General features: G+C 47.8%; 2 protein-coding genes across 2 annotated transcripts; both read left to right on the top strand.

Moving 5' to 3' along the window:
• The first annotated feature begins 849 nt into the window (after window positions 1-849).
• LOC118673331 lies at window positions 850-11091 on the top strand. The gene is made up of 4 exons (XM_036343959.1): window positions 850-1323; window positions 7003-7366; window positions 7572-7720; window positions 9304-11091. The coding sequence occupies exons 1-4, from the start codon at window positions 919-921 to the stop codon at window positions 9748-9750; spliced, it is 1365 nt and encodes a 454-aa protein (XP_036199852.1). The 5' UTR covers window positions 850-918; the 3' UTR covers window positions 9751-11091.
• LOC118673737 (histone H4) lies at window positions 7049-7418 on the top strand. The gene has a single exon (XM_036344892.1). The coding sequence runs from the start codon at window positions 7060-7062 to the stop codon at window positions 7369-7371; it is 312 nt and encodes a 103-aa protein (XP_036200785.1). The 5' UTR covers window positions 7049-7059; the 3' UTR covers window positions 7372-7418.
• Window positions 11092-12325: the final 1234 nt, after the last annotated feature.

Consider the following 12325-nt stretch of genomic DNA (forward strand, 5'->3'; position numbering starts at 1 on the left):
ACGACCGGAACACGCGGGGTGGAAGGTGACTAAATGCAAATAGAGTTAGTGGCCCGCAGGGCGATGAAACCACTCCTGTCTCTTGTTCGTGTGGTTTTGCATCTTAATGGCACACGTCTTCGCTAACGCCCACCTCCTAGCCTAGGGGGACCTAGTGGGTTAATAGGAAAGCAACGCTGCCCGCCCCGGGTCGCGTCCCTTCCGCGGAGCTTCTCTGCGCGGGGCCCAGCGTGACTGGCACCGTCCTCTTTCTCTCCACTTACTCGTTTGAGGACGTGTTTTCTTAACCCCCTTTTACACTAGTCTCACTTCAAATGGTTAAACGTAGTGGGATGCTGCCTATGAACGTGGTAGGGAAAGGCCAATGTCAATCGAGCTAGAATATCAAATGTGAAATGGAGTTCAACAGACATGTAGAAAGGCCTACGGAACATTTTAAAGTCTCTGAGTTTAAATAGAGCAATGAAGAAACCGACAGGAAATCCTCTTTCCTAAACCTGCAGGAGACTGAAAAGTCACTTGGCCAATCCCACGTAGCGCGCGCTTTTTTCAAAAAGATCAAAGGGAAGCCAGTTTCCGGCGTCAAAATTTAAAATTTTTATTCCGCGAACAAGATATTTACATGAAATTCTGCGGAGCAAAGACAGAGAACATTGTAAAGAAAATGCGTACAGACCGAGCGACGAGAAAGCGTAGGAAACAGCCTCTGCTGAAGGGTGGCTGGGAGGAAGAAGGTAAATTCTGATCCAAACGCCCGGAGGCTCGGGGATCAAAAAGCGGACGCGGCTTCCAATCACGTCACTGCGGGCCTTGATGGGCAGGCGCCTCCTCCAATCACAGCGGCACTTGCCTTATATATACCGGTTGCGAGCCCGCGCTGCCATTCCTTCAGCAGTTCTCTGCTTGTTTGTGTTGGGAATGGCTCGGACCAAGCAGACGGCGCGCAAGTCCACGGGCGGGAAGGCGCCCCGCAAGCAGCTGGCCACCAAGGCCGCCCGCAAGAGCGCGCCGGCCACGGGCGGCGTGAAGAAGCCGCACCGCTACCGGCCCGGCACCGTGGCCCTGCGCGAGATCCGCCGCTACCAGAAGTCCACGGAGCTGCTGATCCGCAAGCTGCCCTTCCAGCGCCTGGTGCGCGAGATCGCGCAGGACTTCAAGACCGACCTGCGCTTCCAGAGCTCGGCCGTCATGGCGCTGCAGGAGGCGTGCGAGGCCTACCTGGTGGGGCTGTTCGAGGACACCAACCTGTGCGCCATCCACGCCAAGCGCGTCACCATCATGCCCAAGGACATCCAGCTCGCGCGCCGCATCCGCGGCGAGAGGGCCTGAGCTCTTGGCGGGCGGCAACCTGGAACCCAAAGGCTCTTTTCAGAGCCACTTCCGTCCTCACTGACAGTGGCTGTTGCACTCCTAGTTTACGCGTTAAAAACGCAAGCCCGGCGCACAGTTTATGGAAATGGCGTCCCCTCCAGAACTATGGGTATCATTTTCCTCAGCCAATTGGGTGTCAAGATTGGCAAGGCCTCACGTTCAGTGTTTACAGTACAGTAGCTATTTAGGGAAACTAAGTTGCTTAGCCAACTGTTGCTTTAAACACCAGCACTTTCAAAGGCAACTATGCGTCCGCGAAGGTAAGTCACCGCTTGGACCCTTGTTATCCGCGAGGAAAGAGCTAAAGTGACTATTTAAATGCAAATAGAGTTAGTGGCCCGCAGGGCGATGAAACCACTCCTCTGTCTCTAGTTCGAGTGGTTTTGCATCTTAATGGCACACGTCTTCGCTAACGCCCACCTCCTAGCCTAGGGGGACCTAGTGGGTTGTTAATAGGAAAGCAACGCTGCCCGCCCCGGGGTCGCGTCCCTTCCGCGGAGCTTCTCTGATTCTCTACAGAATCATAAGAATATTCATCAGAATGTTGTTTGTGATAGCAAAAAGGTATAGATAATTAAAGGCAATGAATAAATAAATAGGAATTAAGCCTATCCTGTAACAAGGGGTTCAGCGCATAGATCTTGGCACCTCCCTTACCCACGTCTGATAGTCACAACTATGCTAATTAGGTCTGGGAGTCGAACCTGAAAATACCTCTCAGGGTCTAGACAGGCAATTTATGCTCCCTCTCTAGCTCTAGAAGTTTCTCTTCCAAAGGCCCTCAACTACTGGAGGATAAGGCCATGCAAGTTCCTTTCAACAAGTCTGGGAAGGAAAGGAGAAGATAGCATTCAGCCTCCAGTGGCTGTAGGAAAACAAAGTTGAATTAGGGTTATTCTGGTTTTCACTTGCCTAAGTGGCCTAAAAGAGGGTTTGGAGGAATGACAGTTCTGTGTTAGAAACTTTGAGGATAGTGGTTTATTATTCACTTTGAAGGAAAAGAATCTTATTTTAAAAATGGACACAGCTGAGTGGCTAGCAATTATAGGAATAACTTTTAAACATCACCTGTAATCAGATAATGCAAATTAAAACAACAATGCATAACACCCAGCAGATTATCAAAATCAGAAGTTAGGTTTGCCGAGCATGAGAGGTGCAGAAACTTACTTTTATGTGGTGGTTTACTGATGGTGGTCTATACAGACATTTAAAGAACCATCTAATTTAGTAAAACTGGGTGTACCCAGGCCTGTGCCCCAAGGAAATTCTCCTACAGAATCATAAGAATATTCATCAGAATGTTGTTTGTGATAGCAAAAAGGTATAGATAATTTACGGCAATGAATAAATAAATAAAATACTCTAAATAAAATACTTGTTTCTAAGGTCAAGAAACAAGTACATAGGGTGGTGGGGGTGGGGGGGAGGAGACATATGCAATACTTTCAACAATAAAGATTTATTTTTTTTAAAAAAAGGTGGGAAAATTCCTGGGCAAGTGGAATGGGGAAATAGATGAGATAAGCAAGGCCAAACAATTTAAACAACTTACAGCTAGTGGATTGAAAGACTTATCTTCCCTAACTGAGGACACTTGAGAACAAATGGTTTCTATCTCTCCTCCCTAATTGCAGAATAAAAAGCTTAAATTCCTCTGGTCAGGGAGATAGAGAACAGAGATCTTTTCTTCTTCTTACTTTCCAGTAAGTTAAAAGCAGCCCCACCTTGGCTCACTTCTTTCTTATAAGGTTTTTATGGAACCAAAGCAGACTACCACCTTGGCTCTCCCCTGCTGCTTCTACAAACCTTTCCTTTGTTTCACTGTCCCCAGCTTTAATAAATGTACTTTAAAAGGAAAAGGAAAGAAAGAAAGAAAGAAAGAAAGAAAGAAAGAAAGAAAGAAAGAAAGAAAGAAAAAGAAAGGAAAGAAGAAAAGAATGGAGTACATGGCAAAGACAAGACCTGAACTGTTATTCAGTTCATACCTGGACACCTGTGCTATGATCTCCAACCATTTACTTCCAAATTACCTGTAATAAACACCAAAGCCAAAGGTACTAAATCTGAGTACTTTTTACACACGGTTTGCAAAACACCAGCGGCTGAGTCCGTTCAGGCTGCTGTGGCAGAATTCCACAGACCCTGTGGCTTAAACAGCAGAATTTTAATCCTCACAGTTCTGGACGTGGACAAGTCCAAGAACAAGGCCCCGTCGGACTTACTGTCTGGCGAGAGCCGCTTCCTGGTCCAGGCACAGCCGTCTTCTCCATTTGTCCCCTGAGATGGAAGAGGTGATGGGTGGCGGGGTCCTCTGACAGGGGCTCAAACCCAGACAAGAGGGCTCTGAGTTTATGACCTAAGCAACTCCCCAAGGCCCCACCTGCAAACATCAGCACATTAGAGATTAGGTTTCAACCTAGGAATGTTGATGAGACACCAACTTTGTCTATAGCAGAGAGTCTGATTTCAAAGGACAGAAGTGTAGGCACTATGTTCGCCACCCCTGTCCCTATTCTCGAGCCAGGGAGGTGACACAGCAGGAGAGCCCTACACCAGGACTCTCTTCACCCTCATTCTTGTCCTGTCAACATCCAACCCTGAAGATACTAGGAAGGGGAGGCACAGGGAAGAAAATCAGAGCTTCTGCGAGGTATTCTTTGGCATATTTCAATCATGAAAACCAGTGAATTTTAACAGAAGCTTAAGAGGAACATGAAGACCACCAGCGGTCATATGTACGAAACATGGTAGGTTTTTATGTAAAACGAGGTATGAAAAGCTTTATAAATTGGAGGACACTTCTGGGTCCAGAGAGAGTTTCAGGAGAAAGGAGGGGGTACCTCTGGAAGTCAGTTTTAAAGCCATAAGCAGACAAGAACATGGTACAGTGAGCCTCAGGAAAGGGTGTGTAAGATGCGGGGAGAATGAGGCCTGAGTTTGGGGGACAGTGGAATTTGGGTCTTCAACTTTGTTTAATTGATATTTTAGCAATGGAGGCAGCAGAAGCTTAAGCAAGGGTAAGGATGAGAACAGATGGTGATGGCTCTCAGGTGTGAGCAAGAAGAAGGGACGCTCCATGCAATCATGCCTCATTGTTAAGATTCTGACCTGGACACTGTAGAACGGGCGGGAGATCTGAGGGCATAAGTTCATGGAGTAGAAACCACCCCAAAGGGCTTCTGTGTGTGTGCTTACGTATGAATGAGTATGTGTTTTCGGGGTAGAATAACTGAGGATTAAAATAGGACTCATCACTACTAAATCAAATAATGTTAAATGCAGAGCAAGAGAAAAATAAAAGAGATACAGCACAACCTTCAGCCAATTCTAAAGCCTCAACCCAAACAAACAAAACAAAGTCAGGTGTCAAGGAAATAAACATGTGGCATAAGAAGTTGAGATATAACCATATTGAAAAGGATCGACTCCACTTGTACTAAACATTACAAAAGTGTCAGTTAGACCAGTGTGGGTCAATACGCAACCCTCAACATTGCAAAGGACAGTATAGCTCAGGTTTTCATCTGATTAAAGGGGAAATTAAAAGTCTCCCAAATTTCTCTCGGAAAAGAATGTTTCTTATTGTGTGAGGAAAAAAAGTTATTTATCAGAATTATTCAACAATAATTTATTGGGTAACTCATGTCAATCAGCATTATTATTTACTGAGAAAGACAAAAAGAAAGCATCAGAATAATACTTTCTTTAAATAAAATGAAATTCTTAAACTTTTTTTAAGGTAAGAAATCTGCAGAGCCTGTCTCCGTGTCTCTTCCACAAAGGTGGAAGAAGAGAATGAACAAGTCTCTAATTTAACAGAGAGAAGTACACCTTTGAGAAACATAGATGTGAATGTTAATATCATTTCCAGAGCAAAGCACTGTTACTGCGATTAAGTTACAGATCCTTTCAGAGTGTGTTACCTTCACCAGATAGAGGAGCCCTGGCAAATTTCCTCCTGTTTCCAGAAACAAGCCCGTCCTCCCTCATCCTCGGGGGATGTGTTTCTAGACCCCCCAGGGCCTGCTAATCGACTCTCAAGAGAAAAAGCAGACCTTCCTCAAACAACTTTAGAAAATGAGTGTTTTAACCGAGATGAAGTCACCCCGACCCCCACCTGACAGCGGCGCTGGACAGGATGTGCAGCAGGTGAGGCAAAGGACAGAGAAGCAACGGTGAGAAGTGAGGAGCGCACGGGGGAGTTCCCTGTGATCAGGGCCATGACTGTCGCAGCCACTGACTCAGTCCAGATGACATAGAAAGCATTTGCACACCAGGCTTCCCCAGTGGCCAGAGGACGGCACTCACTGCTCTTGAGAAGGGTCACTCAGACCCAGCAGCCATAGGCATGCGGGCCGTGGATGCCGAGGTGACAAAATAAAGACAACAACAGGCAAACAAACCCACCCCCAAACAACAGCAAAGCCAGACCCAGACAAAGGCATGGTCGTCGGGAGGGGCAAGCACAGAACTGTTAGAAGAGCAGTTGGACGGAGGAGGTTTTTTAAAAAAAATATATTTTTATTGATTTCAGAGAGGAAGGAAGAGGGAGAGAGAAACATCCATGATGAGAGAGAATCATTGATCGGCTGCCTCCTGCAAACCCCTCACTGGGGATCGAGACCACAACCTGAGCGTGTGCCCTTGACGGGTATTGAACCTGAGACCTTTCAGGTCACAGGCCGACGCTCTATCCACTGAGCAACACTGGCCAGGGCAAGGCGTGTTTAATGAGGTTTTAAAACATTTATCTTTGAAGAATTTGTCTTTCTCTATCTGACTTATTTCACTTAACATAATTTCCTCTAGGTCCATCCATTTGTCGCAAAAGACGAGCTTGCATTCCTTTTTATGGATCAGCGGTAATGTATACATCTCATCTTTATCCACTCGTCTACGGATGGACTTTGATGTTGGTTCAATAATTTGGCAATTGTAAACAGTGCTGCGACGAACATAAAAGGATGCACATGTCTTTTTGATTATTGGTTTGCATTTCTTTGTATAAATACTCAGAAGTGGGATTGCTGGGTTATCTGCTGGTTCTATTTTTAATTTTTTGAGGAACCTCCATACCTTTTCCCATAGTGGCTGCACCAATTTGCAATCCCACTAACCGTGCACAGGGCTCCCTTCCCCCACATTTGCTCTTTGGTGATTTATTGATACTATCCACTCTGGCAGGCGCCAGGTGACCTCATTGTGGTTTTAATTTCTTTCTGGTAGTGTTATTGGTGTATAAAAATGCAACTTATTTCTGAATTCTGAGTTCTGACGCGTTACTGAGTTCATTTATTAGTTCTAAAAGTATTTTTGGTGGAAACATTAGGGGTCTGTATATAGTATTATGTCATGTGCGAATAATGAATTTTACTTCTTACTTTCCTATGTGGATGCCTTCTATTTCTTGTTTGATATACTATGTTGAATAAAAGAGGGTGAAATGGACATCCTTGTCTTGTTACTGGTATTGAAGACAAAGCTTTCAGCTTTCTATCCTTGCATATGATGTCAGCTGTGGTTTTTTCTAAACCAGGAGGTTTGATGAAGCGCCGCCCTTTCCATTCTCCGGAAAAAGAGCGCGGGGCGTGGCGGGGCGGAGCTTGCTCCCAAACAGGTCCGCGGCAGAAGTATATAAGCACAGCCCGCGAGGACGCTGGTATTGCCTTCTTTCCAACTGCAGGCATGTCCGGTCGCGGCAAAGGCGGGAAGGGCCTGGGCAAGGGCGGCGCCAAGCGCCACCGCAAGGTGCTGCGCGACAACATCCAGGGCATCACCAAGCCCGCCATCCGGCGCCTGGCGCGGCGCGGCGGCGTCAAGCGCATCTCCGGGCTCATCTACGAGGAGACGCGCGGGGTGCTCAAGGTCTTCCTGGAGAACGTGATCCGCGACGCCGTCACCTACACGGAGCACGCCAAGCGCAAGACGGTCACGGCCATGGACGTGGTCTACGCGCTCAAGCGCCAGGGCCGCACCCTCTACGGCTTCGGCGGCTGAGACCCCACCGACTGGCTTCAGCAAAACCAAAGGCCCTTTTCAGGGCCGCCCACCTCCTCTCGGAAGAGCTGCGCACTGTCGTGCTTTGTGGCCGGAATGGGTCCGGCCGCTGGCACAGCTCCCAGAACAGAACCTAAGGCTCTGGGTGCGCCTCGCTTCCTCGGACCCGTAACCCCTCCCCTCTCCCCTGTAAGACGCAGCACCGGCCGGAGGCAGTTTCCAGGGACGCGGTGCCCTGCAGGTGCCACTAGGTTCCTTATCTCGGGGGCAGGACGGCGGCAAGAAGCTTCCACGTGTTCGTGCAAAGGAGCCCCCATGGCTGCTGCCGCCGCCCACACGAAACCGGAGGGTTACACGGACATTGCTCGCAGGGGGGAGGGGAGGGGATTAACTAGAGGATTATGTGCATACCCGTGGACGCAGACATTAGTGCGAAAGCAAAAGTCACAAAAAACACCTTAAAGCAAGAAAAGGGACATTGCCAAGAAAATGCTGGTGGTTAGTTTCTAGTCTTTCCTGCGCGAATTTCAGAAATGATCGGTAGAGGTGGTCTCCTCTCCCCGTCCTCCGCCCTGGCCCCAGGCGTCGGGCTGTGTCCTCACTCCCCAAACGCGAGCCTCGGGTCCGGGCCCCTCCCTGAGCCGCCAGCGAGTCACATTCACTGGACAGAGTGTCGGCGCTGTGACGCGGGGCCCAACCCTCTCTTGAGCCCCGAGGCCTCGCTCTGCACCTGAGAAGGAGGGGCTCCCTCCCGAGGCCACAGGCTCCGCTAGGGACGCGGTCTGCGCCTCGGGGGCACTCCGGTGCGGCGTTCTCCAAATCGCCGTTTCATGACGGAAAGGCCCTTCGGGACACCCCAAAATCTGCTTAACAGCTGTAGGTGTACCGGCTAACAATGCGGGTTTTTTCACTCCATGGAGTCACACATATGTTGATATATATATGCGATTTGATATGTATGCTATTTTGTTGACAACAAGCTTCAAAACTTCATGTGTCAAATTTTCTGAAGGTGTAAACATCATAGATATTTTTACCTTTAAAAATGTTGAATTTTGTGCAAAAAAAAGCGATGGCACATGGACTTCCTGAGCAGCACTTCAACACATACAAAGAAGTGGACAATTGGGTCTCTGAATGGTTTGCCTCAAAACAAGAAAAGTTCTATTGGGACTGTCTCCACAAATTACCTACAGGTGAGGGAAATGTGGAGCTAGCGATGGACATTACATTGAACAAAGCACTTTTGATGTTTCTCTTGAAATGATCATGTTCTCTTTGATTACAAAATCTGCATTATTAACCGGTAAATGTTCAATTTGCATTTTTAACTGGTAAAGGTGCAATCCGCATTATTAACCGCTGAGGGACTTGGATGGTTTAACTTGCCCCAAACAGTTTAAGTGCATTTGGGTACCCATGCCCAGCGTGCCCATCCCCGAGGCTGTGGCAGTCTCGGTGACTCGAACCCACACCGCCGGTCCTGATACCTTCAGTGAAAGCTAGTGTCCAGGACGGTAAACATCACCACCTTTACGGAAAAGCTGACCGGCCCTTGTGCTCTCAAGCTCTTGGAGCGACTACTAATCCCGCTCAGGTTGAAGACGGGCGACACAGTGACGAGAAGTTGAAACCACAGTTCCCCCGTTTAAATGATTTCCCTTTCATGCTCAGTTTTGACAAGAATCCCATTAGGACATCTTTTATTTAAACCAGTACAAGGAACTTTCAGATTCTCAAGACCACATTTTCTTAAGAGTTTTTAATGCATCCTAGAGGCTTTTTAAAGGTCACTAAGATATTTTCTTTTACATCATCACAGACAGCGAACAGGCGGGAAAACGTTTCCTAAACTAAGGACTAAACCCGCGGGGAGGCAATGGGAGGAGCAGGTACCGTCCAATCGGAGCGCGAGAGTCGCTATAAATACAGGGCGGCCGGCTCTCCTTCACTGGTAAGATCCTCAGCATGGCTCGTACCAAGCAGACGGCGCGCAAGTCCACGGGCGGGAAGGCGCCCCGCAAGCAGCTGGCCACCAAGGCCGCCCGCAAGAGCGCGCCGGCCACGGGCGGCGTGAAGAAGCCGCACCGCTACCGGCCCGGCACCGTGGCCCTGCGCGAGATCCGCCGCTACCAGAAGTCCACGGAGCTGCTGATCCGCAAGCTGCCCTTCCAGCGCCTGGTGCGCGAGATCGCGCAGGACTTCAAGACCGACCTGCGCTTCCAGAGCTCGGCCGTCATGGCGCTGCAGGAGGCGTGCGAGGCCTACCTGGTGGGGCTGTTCGAGGACACCAACCTGTGCGCCATCCACGCCAAGCGCGTCACCATCATGCCCAAGGACATCCAGCTCGCGCGCCGCATCCGCGGGGAGCGGGCGTGAGCTCCGTCCCACCCACTTGCGCCGAAACCCAAAGGCTCTTTTCAGAGCCCCTCATCTCTCATCAGTGAAGAGCTGTGGCGCCTAGAGACTGCCTGGCAGCCTGTGGGAACGTTCACTGTGGGAAGGTTTCTGAGCGCATTTCCCGTGTGACACGCGTAGTGCACGCGAAGGATGTCCTGGCGTCCAGCATCTGGCTGTGCCCCGTAAACCCAACCCCAGCCTCGTTTCCGTGTCTGGCACATTCCTGCTCCATCTCAGCCATGAGAAGCATTTTGTGGCAAAGCACTTTTTGCAAAAGCTCAGCCATGTTATAAATTGGCTATAAGAAACTTGTAGAACTTTAGTTCAGCTTGCTGAGGTTTTTGTAATTTTGATGCGCTTTTAATTTTTTCAAAGATTTTTGGCCCCTGTCCTTCAGTGGTTCGTCCCTTTCACTTATGGCTTAAGGAGTAACTAGTATCGCTCCAAGTGTTCTAAATGTGGCTGGTTTTTGTTTCAATGTCCTGTTGAGCTTTGTGCATGTGACCAGTGGGCTGATGGCTTGCAGGCTGTAGGCTGTCCTTTGTAAAATGAATTCGCAAGATGGCTGACACTTTTCTAGGCCTTTGGTAAGTGTTTTAAAGATGTCCTTGTCTGATTTTTTTTTCCTTTTTTTAGATAGGGCCACACTAGGCTATATCTGAGGTGGGATTTTTTAAGCTCTTTCTTGTGTGCACTCATGATTTTCTGGCTTGTGGGTGTTTTTTTTTTTTTTTTTTTTAACAGAACTCGGCTCTTTATTTTGTACAATTTTCCAGCTTTTTAAAGTCTCCAGTGTGCTCTTCAGATATGTCTATCTTTTCATTTTGCTGCTTGCCTTGTGGGGTGGGCATCTTCCCCCCAGGAGGTGGTAGGTTATATGGAAGCAATTGTTCTCCAGTGTCTTCAGCCAGGGCAGCATGGGGGCCTTCCCTTCCTATTTTTGGACTTGTATTTGCCCTTCCAGAGCGCCTTACATCCCAACTATCAGCTTCCTGGAAACTGGAAGAGTCTCTGAATGCTTCAGAAACTATCCTGACCCATCGGGCCGAAGCCCCTTCCTGCAGAGCTTGGAGCTCCTGGACTGTCAGGTGTAGGGACACCTGGTGCTGCCTGTTCTGAGCTTCAGAGAGCGTCCTCTCTCCACACCGTCTCAGATTTCCCCATCATTATAGAACCAGGTGGTCTATGTTCAAACCTCAGAGCCACCAATTATTAGATATACAACCTTTGACAAGTTACCCATCCTCCTCTTTCCTCTCTCTCTCCTCTCTCAGCCTGTGGAGTTATAAAATGTGGCAAATGAATGAAAATCTGTAGAGCATCCTTAGATGAGCGCCTGGCACTTAGTAAATGTTCATTGTACATTAGCTGTTCTTGTTGTACCTCTCTCCTGCCCCTGAAGCATAGAGGCTTTTACACACACACACCCCCCTGCCACAGATCTAAGAGTTTTGTGATCAAAACAGTGAAAAGTGTTTGGCTAGAACATTTTCTTGTTAAGATTTTTAAAAAAATTCCCATTGTTCTGAAAGAGCCAGGCTTGCAACTGTATTCCATGATCCATGTCTATGTGGATGAGTTCAAAGCACAACAAAAGGGCCAGAGAGTAGATATTTTAGATTTTGGTGGCCAAATGTGGTCATTGTCAATATTTTTTTCTAACATAAAAATCCAAACACCACTTTTAGCTTGAGGGCCTTACAAAAACAAGACACTGGCCGGATATGGCCATCGGCGGCTATATGGCTCCACCTCCAGGGATGCTGACGGAAGTGTGCTGGCTATTTTGCCACAGTGTTGCACAGGGAACACTAAGTACTGTTTATTGTGTTAGAGGTCACAGTCATCATTTCATCTCCCTTATCATCCATGTAGGATGGTCATTCCCCATCCTACATGCCTCCAAGTAAACAGCAAACTTCACCCTCCATGCCCACCTCCTGCTCGTTGCCTCAGTTCCCGTGCGTGGTAATGTTTTCCTGAATTCGTCTGAGTTTAGGAAATCCCCCGTCCACCTTTCTCATAGTCAGTTGCCAATTACTTTTATGAAATACAGGTCTATGTTTGCTTAAACAGAATAATATCCACACGTATGTCTCCTGTCTGCTAACAGAAGAGCTGCAATTTGGACAGGAGTTTGAGAGCATTGAGAAAGCACCTTGAAAATGGACAAAGTCTCATTTGTGCTTTTGAAACTATTGAAGCCCTTGAATAAATTTCTTTGGGCAAGTTCCAGAGTTTTTTCTAAAACATTATCTGGATAAACATTTTTTTATCATTATTTTAATAGATTTGGGTAGGGACTAAAGAAAGAACACATCTCAATCAAAAACATACCAAATTCAAGTTTGAATTTGAATCTATGTCTTTTGATTCTGAAGCCAAAGTAATTTATCTTTTTCCTGGTGCAACTGAGCTTTTCCAAGTTGCAAAATACCTGCCTCTAAAGACGTAGGCTCATGGAAACTCCTAGGACGCAGAATCGGGTTTCAGAGTAAGGGCTACCTGGTGACCAGGTGCCCTGAGACCTGTGTTCCTTGCTACAGTTAGAAAC

Source organism: Myotis myotis, unplaced genomic scaffold, assembly GCF_014108235.1.
Source record: "Myotis myotis isolate mMyoMyo1 unplaced genomic scaffold, mMyoMyo1.p scaffold_m19_p_18, whole genome shotgun sequence".
NCBI lineage: Eukaryota > Metazoa > Chordata > Mammalia > Chiroptera > Vespertilionidae > Myotis > Myotis myotis.

Coding starts and splice junctions, on each gene's coding strand:
- LOC118673331 (XM_036343959.1), top strand. CDS start 919: ATGGCTCGGACCAAGCAGACGGCGCGCAAGTCCACGGGCGGGAAGGCG. Junction 1,324..7,002: donor GCCGCATCCGCGGCGAGAGG/GCCTGAGCTCTT, acceptor GGTCCGCGGCAG/AAGTATATAAGCACAGCCCG. Junction 7,367..7,571: donor CACCCTCTACGGCTTCGGCG/GCTGAGACCCCA, acceptor TGTAAGACGCAG/CACCGGCCGGAGGCAGTTTC.
- LOC118673737 (XM_036344892.1), top strand. CDS start 7,060: ATGTCCGGTCGCGGCAAAGGCGGGAAGGGCCTGGGCAAGGGCGGCGCC.